Source organism: Triticum aestivum, chromosome 5B (assembly GCF_018294505.1).
Source record: "Triticum aestivum cultivar Chinese Spring chromosome 5B, IWGSC CS RefSeq v2.1, whole genome shotgun sequence".
Classification (NCBI taxonomy): Eukaryota; Viridiplantae; Streptophyta; class Magnoliopsida; order Poales; family Poaceae; genus Triticum; species Triticum aestivum.
The window spans coordinates 369,099,970-369,115,903 of NC_057807.1; the positions used below are offsets into that span (position 1 = coordinate 369,099,970).

The window sequence follows — 15,934 nt, forward strand, 5'->3', positions numbered from 1 at the left end:
TTCTGCTATTGCTGGAGCCATCTCATCGTGAAGTATATGCTTTGAGATTGAAGATTTGGAGACCCTGGCATATACCCAAAACCATAGGGATACTTATCTTATATCCATTACAGGGTACTACCTCCGGAGGGGGCATAGGGTATGTGTGTAGGTCGGCAATCTGACTAACCAAATATATATTATATGCGACAAAAATATATATTTAAAAACTTAATATGTATGTATGAATCCAGTAGTATACTTTTGGTGTGACATGTTACCCATGCGCCCCCAATGCAACCCGCGGGGAGGGGGAGGGGGTACCATAAAAGAGCTCATGTTGAATATACTCCGCCTTAGTGGAAGAAATAAGTTTCTGCATTCAGGGCAGGCGACCCTATGAAGCAAGATTTGGGTCATGACTGAAACTAACAACAAAACCATATGCCAGGACGAACTTTACCTGAACCCCTGATCTACGCTGTTGTAAAGAAAGAGCAACCTATTATTCACATAGCTAGCTAGATGCCAAGCTTCACATGGTTCTCATCATTGCAATGATTTTATCTATCTTATACAGACAGCCGTAGATCTGATCGCTAGCTTGTCGTGCCTACTGATCTCTTAGAACTAAGCAAGGCCCATGCATTTCTTAGCAGAAAACCAAAGAATCCAGAAGAACGCGACCCAACCTGCAATGGTATGCATGGTCAGATGGATTGCTGCAAATAATATGTTAATCTAACATTCTGCAGCTAGCTGTGCACATGTTTCGAGGTCATCGATAATAAGCAAAATATGTCCGAAGAGCTCTGGTTTCAGTTCAAAAACCATCTAAAAAGAAAAATCTGCGGGCATGGGCGAAACTGTGTTAACGCCCTACTACCCTTTCCTCATGTTCCTATGTGAAGAACCATATTCATGCCTACCACATCCCAGTCTAGATACAATCATTTCGAAGGCAAGTATTTCCGGACGGAGGGAGTACTTTCATAATAGTAGTAGTTATGAACAACCTGGTGCCTGTTGCTAACGTGTTTTTCAGACAAATTTTTTAACCAGTACTTCATTTTTGAAGGTGAACATCTGAATCTGATTACATCTTCGGAATGAACAACCAAATGACAGCACGTTGTTACCAGGTACCAGCTTAACCTACTGAATATTGATCAGCTTTTGCGTCAAGTTTTGGGAGCTTCAGCTGAAATCGTCATAAGTACTTACTGCATACTTATTACTCCTACTACCGTTCTATTGTGAACCAGAGCTGATGCTGCCGATTTTTATGAGAATTTCAGGGCTTTATGTGAGTAAATACTAGTACGAAATAGTGCCACACCAGAGGAAGTAGTAGTGGATACTGAAGATGCACACAGGCTGAAAACAAGAAGCATCGCAAGCAAGAAGAGTGGGGCTTGGCAATCGTGATGAAACGTTAGACGTACCACTGGCAATCGTGATGGCAACGACTGTTGCCACGGTCATTGCTGAAATAACAAGGACGGCGACTGACACTGCCCCGATGTACATCGCCGCCGCGAAAGCGAACAGCACGGACATGAATCCTCCGGCGGCAGCCAGGGACATGACGATCGAAGTGACAATGGCGGTCGTCGTCGCCGCCGCGAGGAGGAACGTGAAGACCAGGAGGACAGTCAGCGGTACGGAGGCCACGGATCCAACCTGCGGGGGATCAATGATGTTATAGTTGCTGGCGCGATCCAAATCATGGTGTCCTTGGGTTTATGAAAGCGGAGGCTCACCGACACGACGAGCAGCGCGCGGACGGAGCCGCTGTCCCTTGTCCACGCCACCAGGCGGTGCGCGGCGTCCTCCGTCGTCTGGCGCGGCCACCATGTCTCACCGGGGCGTGTCGCGTCGTCCAGGGGGCGCCGGGACAGTGGCTGCCCACCATTGACGAAGCCGCAGAGTACGGACGGGGGAGCATCCTCCTCGACGGAAGATGAGTGGGAGGAGGTGGCCTCGCCGTTGGCGCGCACACCGCCGTCCGGAGCGTCGACCATCGATCATTCGGGCAGTGGTCGAGTGATCGAGCGAGAGTCAAACGCTAGCGCGAAAAATGCTGTTGGGACTGAGACCGATCCAACGGGCCAGTGTTGTCTGAGCTCACTATTGGGCCGGCCCAGTTGCCCCACACGTGAGAGCACGGCGTCGTGCCATTCGCTTGAGAGCAACTAGTCAACGATTGCTCCTTCGGAGCCTCCCAACGATCACTTCGGGGTGGGCTGAGAGTACGCCACTTAGCGCGCTATCAATCGCCGTCACGTGTCACGCTCTGGACATTTTCTCTGGATTTTATTTTATTTTTATTTTTCTACACGTGTTTTCGGGTTTTTAGACTTTTTTCTGATTTTTTCACTTTTTTTTATTTTCATCTGTCTTTCTTAGCTTTTCTTTGAGAAAATAATAATTTTTTTTTGCTTCTGCGAGAGGCACGGTTTTACTTCCGCGAGTGCATGCTTTTGCTTTCGCAAGAGGCACGGCCGTGCATCTCAGGAAAAAAATCGTGTTTTTTTGCTTCCGCTAGAGGCACGGCCGTGCCTCTCGTGAAGCGAAAATATCATGTTTTCTTTTTCCCTTTTGTGAGAGGCACGATTTTGCTCCCGCAAGAGGCACACCCATACCTTTCGGGAACGAAAAAAAATGTGTTTCCTATTTTTTTCCGTGAGAGGTATGGTTTTGCTTTCGTGAGAGGCAAGGTTTTGCATCTGCAAGAGGCACGGCCGTGGCTCTCAGAAACGAAAAAAACACATTTTTTCCTTCTGTGAGAGGCAAAATTTTGCTTCCGCGAGAGGTACAGCCATGCCACTTAGAAATGAAAAAACACGTTTTCTCTTTTTTTTCCTTCTGTGAGAGGCACGGTTTTGCTTCTGCGAGAGACACTATTTTGGTTCCGTGAGAGGCACGTCCGTGCCTCTCGGAAATGAAAAAAAAACATTTTTCTATTTTTTCCTTCCGTGAGAGGCACGGATTTTTCGTGATTTTTTTCGGTCAAAAATCTATCAATATAGATCTAGTTTTGAAGATCTCGACGCGAGAAATCCAACGGTGAAAACAGTTTAAGAATTGGACGCACAGTTTAAGAGATAAAACGTTTTGAATAAACATATCTACGGGAAAAGGGAAAACTCCTGGATAGCAACAAGGGTACGCGCTTACGCGACTGGGGGTGCCCAGGTCGTCAAATAGGGGCACCCAATTGCTTCCGCTGAAGGGAGCGAACTCACCAAGGTGTAAAAAAAAGATCCAAAGGGGGTACCCCTTTTCTTTTTGCGACGGAAGGGGGTACCCCTTTCATGGCTCATACCCTTTGCCCTTTCATCGCTCATATTTCCTTTTATTTGGTGATGACAAGGCAGGGTCCCAAAATCTTGAACCGTGTGTCCAAACTATGAACCGTTTAAATTGTTGTGTTTGTTACGTTGAGATCTTCAAAACTATCCCATGTTAATTAATAGGTTTGGATGAATTTTTTTCTAGGCTACGCTCTCGTGTCAGGACCAGAGCCCCGATCTACTGAATTTTTAACTAAACTAGCGGATTTCAGTCAGGAATTTGGGAAATTTGAGCTAGGGTTCTTATCGCATTAGCAAGGGGAAAGTAGGTAGCACACCACCGGCGGCTAGGGTTTACACCCAATAAGTCTTTACATGCCTCGAATGGAAGAGAGGGCTGGCTTATATAGCCATTACAGAGCTAGAAAGCAAAAAAGCAGAAAAGCTAAGAGCACATGGCGTTGTCAGGCGATGAATAGCTTTTCCCGCGCCATCTCAGCCGTCAGATGGACGATCGACGAAGGAGAGCGATCCAGACCCGCGAACCGTTATCTTTGCTTGGTGACCCTCCGATGAGCGATGAACGGCCGTAGACTTAACTGGCACGCTGAAACAGGGGATCTTTAGAGTTTGGGCCTGACAATACCCCCCGATTGAGCTAGAGCTTGTCCTCAAGCTCTAAACGCAGGAAAAACCTTTTGTATGAAGGCTGAATCCTCCCAAGTAGCTTCTTCTGGAGGTAGATTTGCCCACTTCACCAACCATCTGACCACTGGGACGCTTATGCTACCCTGCTTCCTGGGAATAAGTTTTCTTTCCAACACCACTTCAGGTTCAATTCTAATTGTCCCATCAGGACCAACCAGGGGAAGATTGGAGGAGGGCACTACTTTGGGACCAATATGCCTCTTCAGCTGACTTACATGGAATGTATCATGCAACTGACAGTCTTCAGGCAGAAGCAATTTGTATGCATGGTTTCCCACTCTGGTCAGAATTTTGAAAGGTCCATAAAACTTGGAGTGCAATTTGATGTGCCTGTGTAAACTGAGAGAAGTGTGTCTGTGAGGTTGGAGCTTAAGATAGACCATTTCTCCCACACTTAACTCTCTTTCCTTTCTGTTTCTATCAGCAAAGAATTTCATTCTAGCTTGTGCTTTCAGGAGGTTTTGCTTGATCACTTCCACTGCTAGCTCTCTGTTCTGTAGCAATTTCTCATTATCCTCACAAATAGTGTCAGGTAGAGCAGATTCAGCTATCATTGGGGGAGGAAAACCATACAGGGCTTGGAAGGGGGTCATTTTCAAAGATGTATGGAAAGAAGTATTATACCACCACTCAGCTAATGACAGCCATCCATGCCACTTCCTTGGTTGCTGAAAGCACATACATCTCAGATAGTTCTCCAAGCACTGGTTGACTCTCTCTGTTTGCCCATCTGTTTGTGGATGATAGCTAGTGCTCATGTGTAGCTTGATGTTGAGTGACTTGAACAACCTCTGCCATAGATTGCTGGTGAAAATCCTATCTCTGTCAGTCACAATCACCAAGGGCATGCCATGCAACTTAAATACATTGTCAGAAAAGGCTCTTGCTACAGATTGCACTGTGATGGGGTGCTTCATAGCAATGAAATGAGAGTATTTAGTGAATCTGTCAACTACCACTAAAATTAAGTTCTTATTTTCTGAAGTAGGCAAGCCCTCCACAAAGTCCATGCTGATATGAGCCCATGCAAAATCAGGTACAGGAAGGGGTTCCAACAAACCAGGATAAGGTGTATGTCAGCCTTGTTCAACTGACACACATGACAGTTTTTCACAAATGTGATCACATCCTGCTTGATACCTTGCCAATGAAATACCAATTTAACTCTGTGATAAGTGGCTCTTTCCCCAGAATGTCCTCCTAGCTCAGATGTATGAAAAGTTGCCATAATCTCCTGCCTCAAGTTAGTGGTCTTGCCTACTACAACTCTGTTTTGAAACCTGAGTATGCCATTCTTAAAGGAATAAGCACCACTATTGTTTTTATCCATAGAGCATGCAGCAATTAATTCCTTGACTTTGTCATCATTCTGGTAACTGTTAACTACCTCTTTAACCCAGGTAGGAGATGCAGCTGAAGTAAACAGGGCAGAAACTACATGTTTTACTCTGGATAATGCATCAGCAGCCTTATTCTCTTTCCCTTTCTTATATTCAATAGTGAAGTTGTATCCCAGTAACTTCAATAACAACTTGTGCTGGATGCCTTCAATAATTTTCTGCTCTTGGATGTACTTCAAGCTCTCCTGATCTGTTCTGATAATTAAGGAAGTTGCAGAGAAGTAATGTCTCCATTTCTTAACAGCTTCTATGATAGCTAGAGCTTCCTTATCATAGGTACTTAATGCAACAGCTTTAGGGCCTATGCTTTTGCTAAAATAAGCAAGTGGTCTGCCCTCTTGCATCAAAACAGCTCCTAACCCATATCCAGAAGCATCAGCCTCCAAAACAAATGGTTTCTTGAAGTCTGGCAGGGCTAACACAGGAGTGTGAGTGAGTTTATGCTTTAGTGTTTCAAAGGCATTTTGTTGATCTTTTGCCCAAGCAAATGCATCTTTCTTCAAGCAATCAAAGAGAGGCCTGCAAATTATCCCATAGCCCTGGATAAATCTCCTGTAATATCCACTTAACCCAAGGAAACTTCTCAGTTCTGTTACTGTAGTAGGGACAGGCCATGCTTTAATAGCCTCAATTTTAGCAAGATTAGTAGAGACTCCCTCAGCATTAATGACATGTCCCAGATATTAAATTTCTGTCTGACCAAAAGAACATTTTTCCAGCTTGGCATACAACTTTTTTGCTTGCAGTATTCAAATACTTGCTTTAGATGCTTAATATGCTCTTCCATAGAAAAACTGAATACCAAGATATCATCAAAGAACACTACCACAAACTTAAGGAGACCAAACAAGAGATTCATCAAAGCCTGAAAGGAAGGAGGTCCATTAGTAAGTCCAAAGGACATTACCAAATATTCAAACAGGCCCATGTGAGTTGCAAATGCAGTTTTTGGAATATCCTCCTCAGCCATTCTGATCTGGTGATATCCATTTCTCAGATCAATCTTGGAGAACACTTTTGCCCCTTTTAGCTGATCCAACAGATCCTCAATAATAGGAATGGATACTTGTTCTTTATGGTAATAGCATTTAGTTTTCTGTAATCAGTACAGAGCCTCCATGAGCCATCCTTTTTCTTGACCAACAATACAGGAGAAGAAAAGGGACTAGTGTTGGGTCTGATAACTCCATTTTTGAGTAGTTCTAAGATGATTTTCTCAAGAATTTCTTTTTGATGCTGAGGAATTCTATAGGGCCTTTGGTTTACTATTTTTGCTCCATCCACCAGAGGAATCCTGTGATCACAAGGCCTACTAGGTGGAAGTTCAGTAGGTTCCTGAAATAGCTGCTCATATTGGTCCAGTAATGGTTTTAATGTAGCAGGTACTTCTTGAGCAATTGCTACCATGTGGGGGCCTGCGGTAGTGAACAAGAAGAAACCACACACTGCTCGCTCTACTAGTTTCTCTGTGTTGTCAGTTGTTTCAGTGACAGGAGTGGGAGGCACTGTTTCATCCACAAATGTTATAAATTGGCCTGCAAGACTGGATATCTTCATTTCCATCTTAACAAAATCCATTTGGATGGGGCTATATTTCCTCAACCAATCAACTCCCAAGATAATGTCATATCCTTTTAGTTTCAAAACTCTGAAACTATCAGTGAAGGCATGGCCCTGTATTTCATACTGACAGTTCTTGGCCTGAAATTCACTCCAGAGAATGCCTCCACTAGCAACCACCACTTTAGTTTTTGGTGTGGGACTGGGAGTGACATTCAGTTTACTAGCCATTTGAGGAGATATGAATGTAGTAGTACTTCCACTATCTACTAGAGCTGTAGCCAGAGTACTTCCCAGTCTAACTGTTAATATGAAAGTATTTTTAGCAGCTCCAATTCCCATGGCTGCATGCATGGATACTTTCAACACAGTTTCATCTGCTAACTGTTCTAGACTCTCCAGCTCAGTGTCATCATAGTCTGCCACATAAATTGTTTCAGGATTTCCTTCCTCTTGGGCCTGTAGAGCCTGAACTTGTGCTATCTGGCTCATTTTGCACACTTGCCTATGACCAGGAACCCAAGGCTCTCTACACTTATAACACACTTGATTTTGTTTAGCTTGTTGTATGATCACATTTCTATTTGGAGTTGTATTAGTAACCAGTGATTTAGGCTGTTCAAACATGACCTGCCTCCTTGGTTGAGGCACATACTGCTTACTTTGCACTGATTGAGACAGAGGCTGAGATTTCTCCATTCTTCTGGCATACCACACAGCAGTTTGTAAATCCTTTGGTTCGAAACACTCCACTAAGCTTCTGATATATGGATTGAGGCCTGACACAAAACTGGAGACATAATAATCATCGGGTATAGCAGGGTTCTCCCTTCTCATTCCATTCACTAATTGCTCAAGCTGTTCCACATAAGCAGCCACTGTTGTTGCTTGATGAGCAGCATGAAAGTTACTGACCACATCACAAGCTGACTCCACAGAAAACCTATCAGATAGGTAAGAGCAAAACTGGTGCCATGGCACATGAGATGGTGCATAACCAGTACCCCTCCACCATTGTATGGCAGGACCTTTAAGATATGAAATAGCTAACTCTGTTCTGTGCTCAATTGGAGTTCTTGCCGCAGCAAAATATTGCTCCAAATTCTGAATCCAAGATTCAGGGTCTTGCCCTTCAAACTCACAGATGTTCAATTTAGCAGGCTTGACAGTAAGAACATTCCTTCTTCTGTAATAATTCTCAGCCCCCTCATCTTCTTGCATTTCCTCTAACTGAACTACTTCTCTCTGTGCTGTCTGAAACTGTTTTTTTTCCTTGTTTTGCCCATAGTGTGGGTGTCTGTAGGGAACTTTAGGAGTTCCATCCAAGTTCAGCTCCTTACCTGTCTGATCACGCAGAACATCAGTACCAATTGGTAAAGGTGCTGCTTTTTCAGGCATTGCCACAGAAGGAGTAGGTGCTTGTAGCTGTTTGGGTCGACCAGGCGCCACCTGTGGTGAGTTGATCTGGTTGTCCCTCATTTGTACACTGCCCTGTCCTTCTACACCCTCTTCCTGAGCTGGTTCCGGATCTAGCAGTAAGCGCCTGAAATTGTCTTGGATCTTCTCAAAGTTCTTCTGCATCGTAGCAAAATTCCTGTTAACTGTCGCCTGAAACTGCTGGAACTCCTTGCGATCCTTTTCTCGGTCCCTCTGCAGTGTCTTAATGTCCAACTCGAGGGATTCGAGCTGCAATTCCGCAGTGGACCCTGAATCAGCATGGCCCGTCATGATTACACCGTCTGCGATCACCACCATAGAGGGTTGGGAGGGTGGGATGGCTTGTCACCGCCGTCGACACCGTCGCCTGTGCCCGCCTCCGATGGTACACAATCAGAACACAGGAGCTGGAATTTTACCACCAGAGAAGTATTCTCAGGCAACCAGACTATCTCTCTGACTGCACCCGAACACTGCCACTCCGGCCGCCGCCAACTGCCTCCGCCGCCAGATCAGAGCTTGAAGAGGGATTTTATAGCTGAAGCCAACCCCTACAGCGCTCCAATCAACTCCGCCGCCGAGGAAGGACTGGCCTCTGATACCAATTGTCAAGACCAGAGCCCCGATCTACTGAATTTTTAACTAAACTAGCGGATTTCAGTCAGGAATTTGGAAAATTTGAGCTAGGGTTCTTATCGCATTAGCAAGGGGGAAGTAGGTAGCACGCCACCGGCGGCTAGGGTTTACACCCAATAAGTCTTTACATGCCTCGAATGGAAGAGAGGGCTGGCTTATATAGCCATTACAGAGCTAGAAAGCAAAAAAGGCAGAAAAGCTAAGAGCACATGGCGTTGTCGGGCGATGAATAGCTTTTCCCGCGCCATCTCAGCCGTCAGATGGACGATCGACGAAGGAGAGCGATCCAGACCCGCGATCCGTTATCTTTGCTTGGTGACCCTCCGATGAGCGATGAACGGCTGTAGACTTAACTGGCACGCTGAAACAGGGGATCTTCAGAGTTTGGGCCTGACACCCGGCTGGTGCTGACTTGTGCTCCTAATGTGAACTAACCTTTCCTTCCCAAGTTATGCTCGCAACTAGCACTAGCATGCATGCTTGTAAGTGTTTTCTCTCAACCAACACTAACTTCTGCTCCTTTTTTGAAAAGGAGGTTGAAACCCTACATATTTGTGGTCCGTACATGTATCAACATGTGAAAAAACAAAAAAAAGGAGGAAATATCGAAAAAAATCATTGCGGTGTGGTAACCATCCAGCGTGGGACGCAACCTGGGGCACACCGTGTGGAGAGCTTCCATGCCCAGAGAAACTGCCCCCTCCCACGCGGGGGCACTCGTCAGGTACCGCCAATAGCGAGCTCGATCATACGCTCGCCAATAGAGCTCCCTTCATGGGCCGGCCAATTATGTTGTCTACATCGTGGTTTTCTGCCTTGGTACTGGTAGCGTTGGTTTGATTCTATGTTTTTTTATTATAGTTTTTGTTGCTGATTTTCACTAGCATGAACTTTTATCAATAATTAGATAATTGCCCGTTCGTTGAAACAGGAGCATAGACATTCTAACATATTAGCCTGTAGGGCACGTCTATTATTATGCTGGTGCGCTAAAACCTTAGCAAGTTTTTATACGCAATCACCATGATTTACCTACCATCGTATTGTTAAGCACTTACTACCTCCGGCCTGGTTTATTGGTCCTTTTTGTATTTTGTGCTAAACTTTGACCATGTATTTAACTAAGAAAATATTAATGCATGTCACCAAAAGATATATCCTTGGATTCGTATTTGAACATAGATTTCAAAAATGTTATTTTTGATGACATCCATTAATATGTTGTTAGTTAAATTTAAGGTCAAAATTTGGCACAAAATACGATGCGGACCAATAAACCAGGACGGAGGTAGTAATTGGTAAGGAATTATTTAGCAATTGTTTTTACGTAATCACATGATTTACGTGCCATCTTGTTGTTATCACTTACTCCCTCTATCAAAATATAAGACATATTTTGACACTATAGGGACTATTTCGTAAGAATTTAATGACTTGCCTGAGAAACTATTATTTTATTTTGGAAAGTTAATATGATGAGGGAAAGTTGAGTTGATTTTAGAGAAAACTGATGGAAGGAAATCAAAGATATGGAAGCAAAAAATAAAAGAGGAGGCAGGGGGGCGTACATAGAGAGGTTGGACGAAAGAAAGTTGAAACGAAAACCATACGTTCTTTTTAAGTAAGTAGAGATACAGATTACTAGAGAAACTGTTGTTTTATTTTGGAAAGTTAGTAAGACATGGGACGATTAAGTCGATTCTAGGAAAACCGATGGAAGGGATAAAATAAATAAAAGGAGGGAAGGCGGAACATACATAGGGAGCTTGGAGGAAAGAAAGGTGAAACGGGAACCTTACGTTCTTTTTAAGTAGTAGAGATTACTTGATGTCTAAACAAAGTAGTAGAGATTACCAGAGAAACTATTATTTTATTTTAGAAAGTTCATAAGACGTGGACAATTGAGTTGATTTTAGGAAAAAGTAACTAGAGAAAAATAAAAAATAAAACAAAAAATAGAAAAAGAGCCGAGGGGGAACGTACACACAGAGGTTGGACGAAAAAAAGGTGAAACAAATAGAGAGTAGACAGAGATAGAGAAATTCATACTTTAAGAAATTATTTGTACAATTCCATAAATTTACGCGCTTCAAAAACTATTCATGACATTTAAAAAAATGTTTGTACCATTCAAAGGAATGTTCATGATGTTTGCAAAATGTTCAGCATGTTTTTACATAATAATCATCATATATTTATAAATTTCAATTGTGTATTTAAAAGGTATTCAACACATTTTAAAATATATTCACCATGTATTAGAAAAATATTCACATTGTATTACAAAAAAACTGACCTCTATTTGGAAAATAATTCTATGTGTGTCTTAAAAAATTCTGCTTGTATTTAAATAATGTTCAACTTGTATCTAAAAAATATTCAACATGTATTTAAAAATATTTAACATGTATTCAAAACATGTTCAACATGTATTTCTGAAAATATTTAAGCATATTTAAAAAATATATAAAAAATTATTTGAAAAAAGAGAGAAGAAAACAGTAAAAAGAGAAAGAAGAAGGAAAATTTTAAAACCGCAAAAGCATGAAACAATACAGTTAAGAAACATATATAAATAAAAAGGAGAAAACGAAAAAAAAGTTGATGAAACCTTCTGAAAATCGCACGGAAGGTTCCCAAAATCATAGCGCTAGGTCTTACTGGGCCACAGCCCGCAATGGATCGCCCAGAGGCTAGTGCTTCCGAAGATGTTATATCTCGCTTGTAGCGAGAATACCATAGGTCTCGCGGAAAGTTTTTTTTACCCCCGTGCTGTAGCTAATGAGCCGCTCCGTTTTTATCTTTTTTTCCCTTCGCTTCGTTTCTTTTATGCTGAATTAGCTGGTTCTCGCTCGGGTTTTGTTTTCTTTTTCATGATCTTTTTCTGTTCTTTCTTTGTGTTTTTTGTTTTCTTTGCTTTTTCAACGATTTTCTTCGTTTCTTTCATCGGGTTTTTTCTTTCGTTTTCTTTATTTCTTTCTCGGTTTTCATTGGCATTTTTCTTTTCTTTCTTTCTTTATTTGGTTTTTCTTTTATTTTTTTTTATTTTCATCAATTTTCTTTGTTTTCCTTTGTTCTTTCTTGGTGTGTTCTGTTTTCATTCTTTTGAATTCGTTTTTTTCATGGTTTTCATTCATTTGTTTTTTTATGGTTTATATTGGGTTTTTCTTCATTTTTGTTTGTTCTTTTGTTGTTTTTCATCCTTTTTTTGATTCAACACATGCTAACTCCTTTTCAGTATGCATTGAACATGCTTTGTATACATCTGAAACATTTTTTATATACATGGTTGCATTTTTGAAATATGTGATTAACATTTTTCTGAACTTGTATTTTTTGATGTCTAGTTTTTCCAATACACATTGTTTATTTTGGTACATATATAATACATTTTTTGTAATACATGTTCAGCGTTATTCAAGTACAAGTTTAACACACATATTGTATATTTTTTTGTGTCCATGAGAAACATTTTATCTGTTCACATTTAAAATTTTTCAAATGCTTGGTTTACAATTTCTGAAATGTTTTATTTAGAATATTTGAAAGTATAAATGAAAGAAAAAAGAAAAAAAAACATGAAAAAACGTGGTTGTGCCCCCGTGCACGTCTGGCTAGTCCATCTCACGCTCTGCTTGACGCGTGGGTTCCCTAGGTCTTGCTATAAGCGAGACATAGGGGCATCCTAGTGCTTCTTCCATCTCGTAGTAGGCGAGATATAGATGATTTAATAAAAGAGAGTATGCGAGACATAGCGTCTATGCCCGCTAAAGGTTGTCTTGTCCACGGCCTCTTGCATGCCCTGTGGGTTGCTTCCAGTCGTTTCTAGTAGTATAACTAGGGGAGAAACGAGTCAGTATTCTTTCACCCCACACTCCTATTGACTACAAGGCGTCTGTTTTGTCTTTTATCGGTTTAGTCATTTCTGAGGTGACCATAGGGACATGATGTACATACATGATTTATAGGGTGACTGTCCGTGTGTGTTTCAGTGTTTGTGAGCGTCTACATATGATGTTTCTAATTTTTTTTACTCCAGATTGTGAACAAATTCTTAGAAACCTTCTCCTAGAAAAGTTCTTGAAAAGCTCATGACAGTGCTGATTTGCTGGCGATCCCTCTCCTTAGGGCATGGCTAATTCATAGCCCTTGGGTGATGCCCCATATACCACGTAGGATCCGATGTCAGGAAAATTAAGTTCAGATGGAGCAGCGGGGTCCTCTGCAGGAGGCGGGTGCTTGGGGAGAAAAAGTGTGGTCTTGTGTATAAAACGGAAAAGCTTGAAGTGAAGTGTAGAGATGCATGTGTAGTGGGAGACTTTATTTTTTATTCTTTAATGAGGCCCACTAGTGATAGATTGCATTATGGAGAAAAATCAATATAAATACCTCAAACTACTTTTTATCATGGGGCATTTGTATCATATGCCACCATTGTCGACTCCTCCTGACTCCTCCTGTGTCGCCCCTGCGCGGCGACCGGGGGGAACCCTAGCGCCGCCGCGTCCTCGTCCCTCCCCCGGCCTCTCCTCCTCGCCGCCGCCGGGGCGCGTCGCCGGGCAAAGCCCGGTCGACGTCGGCGTCGGCGGGATCTCTTCTCCCACGGCTCGCTGGATCTGGCGCGGGCGGATCACGGTGGTGGTTGGCGGCGCACTGGAGGCGGGGCGCGCCGCGTGGGCTTGGGGGCGATGGAAGTTTCCCCTGGTGTGCGAGGGAGTCCGCTCGGGGCGCACGACGGCGGCCCTCGGCAAGCGGTGGCGGGCGCTGGGATCTCGGCGGCGCTATGGCATGTGCAGGCGGCGGTGGTCCCTCTGCGCGGTCGGTGGCTCCGTCGATGGCGGCGGCCCGACGTGGCCGGCGATCCGGATGCGGTGGTGCCGGCGGCTCGCTGATTTGCCGGTGCTCCAGGGTTCTTCCTAGTGGTGCTGGTGGTGACGGCGGCCCGTGCACGAGAGTTGGATCACTTCGAACTGATCTGGGTGAAAACTTGCCTTTGACGTCTGCTAAGGCCGGCGGTGGAGGCGCTATCTGCGTCGTTCCCTTCTTGAAGGCATCGCCGTGGAGAAGTCCAAGGCCACTCTCTGCTACCTCTAGGGGAAACCCTAGATCGGATGATCGGATGACGACGGTGCTCTGGTGTCGTTCCTCCCTTGGGGGCGTCATTCTTGGAGGTACACACGTGATCGAGGGACCAGAGAACGGATTCTTTGGTGGAGCGGTGCTTCATCCTACACACTGATGGCGACGGATCTTGACGACGTGGCGCAGTGCAGATTCGGAGGTCGCTGTGGGAGGATGGACTCGCGCAGGAGGACTACGGTGTCGGGCGTCATGGTGGCGTCGATGGCAGAGAGACCTGACACAGTACATGCAACAGTACAACTCTGAAGATGGATTGATGGCAGGTGGATGCGGCGGCCTCATACCCGGCAGGCGTCCTGATTGAGGAGTGCGCCGGACTGGCAGGTGCCCCATACCCGGCAGGTGTCCTGGTTGGGACCTCAGGTCATAGATGTTTAGGTTTGGCTGCGATGTCTGTTTGGTATTAGACCCAGACTATCTACGCCCCTTCATCAACTGGATAGGTATAGCGACAGCTGTTGCTTAGACGGTGGCTTTAGTCTTGCTGTTGTATGGCTTTGTAAGGTCTTGTAAAAATAATTAATAAAGTGGCCGTATGCATCGACCAGATACAGAAACCGGGGGTTATCCTCCTTTTCTAAAAAAAATACCATCATTGTACATGCCCTTAAAAACAAACCTGACAGCTTGCGAGTCACGACCTGGTCCCTAACTTCGACCACACTTCTTGCAGCAAAACCCGGGCGGTGAGCGAATCAAGCTGTGGTTGAGTTGGTTAGGTGGACAGTGGTATCCCCAACCCACCAGGGTTCAAATCCTGGTGCTCGCATTATTCCTGAATTTATTTTAGAATTTCTGGCGATGCGCTTTCAGTGGGAGGAGACGTTCCCGTCGATGACGAGGCTTCTCTGGTGGCTTCGTAAATCTCAAGATGATATGCCGGCTCAGTCTCTCGAAGGTGCTCATAGGGTAGGGTGTGCGTGTGTTCGTTCATAGGGATGAGTGTATGCACGTGTATATGAGCGCTTGTGTCTGTACTGATGCTAAAAAAACCCGGGCGGTGACAGAAAAATGAAAAAGAAAAGAAAAGGAAACGTCCCATTATGCTACGGTGATGGGCCAAATTAATCAACGTCCAATTATACGTGACATTTATGCCCGATACTGTTCGTGCAGGTGTGTGTAGCTAGATAGACAGACAGATGCTATTACGTACTGACGACTGCTATAGCGTAGGTGCGCCATCAGCCAAAACCCCATCAATCATCTGGTGTACATGTGCGCGAGATTTTTCTTGTTTATCAATCTCAGTTGCCGGGATATCAATAGTACGATCTGGGCGTACATAGTGGGTGACAGTGTCGCCGGCCCTACGGCATAAGATGACACTCTATACCGGGGAAGTAGTTGGCAACGTACGCGCTACCGGCCAAATGGGCATGTCCTGCAGTAGAATACCATATACGGTCCCCCAAAAAAAACCATATACGGTAGCCGATCGGTCATCAGGGCCACTCCAACGCAGATCTGGCCATCTCCACCGCAAGACCCTATCTTGTCCGCCGGACGCAGTTTAGGTAAAAGTGAACACATGCAATGACCCAGCGGCTGACCCCATTTTACTTTTTCGTCCGCTTCGTGTCCGTTTCACCCCATCTCTGGCCTAAAGTTGGTCTGAATTTGAGGCAAAAGCGGACAGAGAACGAACGTGCCCCACATGTCACCCTCTCTCTCTTTTCTCTCCCCTGGCCCACCGTGTCCACCCACCCATCAACACATGCAGCCACAGGCTTGTCTACTGGAGCGGCGCGGCGTCGGCCGGAGCGGGGCGCTGGC

The 15,934-nt window shown here is 44.4% G+C and overlaps 1 protein-coding gene across 1 annotated transcript; it reads right to left on the minus strand.

The window, feature by feature from the left end:
- Positions 1–104: 104 nt before the first annotated feature.
- On the minus strand, positions 105–2,071 carry LOC123116141 (uncharacterized). The gene is made up of 3 exons (XM_044537143.1): positions 1,743–2,071; positions 1,425–1,662; positions 105–671 (listed from the first exon to the last, which is right to left on the minus strand). Exons 1-3 carry the CDS (start codon positions 2,001–2,003, stop codon positions 610–612), a joined length of 561 nt encoding a protein of 186 aa, XP_044393078.1. The 5' UTR covers positions 2,004–2,071; the 3' UTR covers positions 105–609.
- Between the last annotated feature and the right edge of the window lie 13,863 nt (positions 2,072–15,934).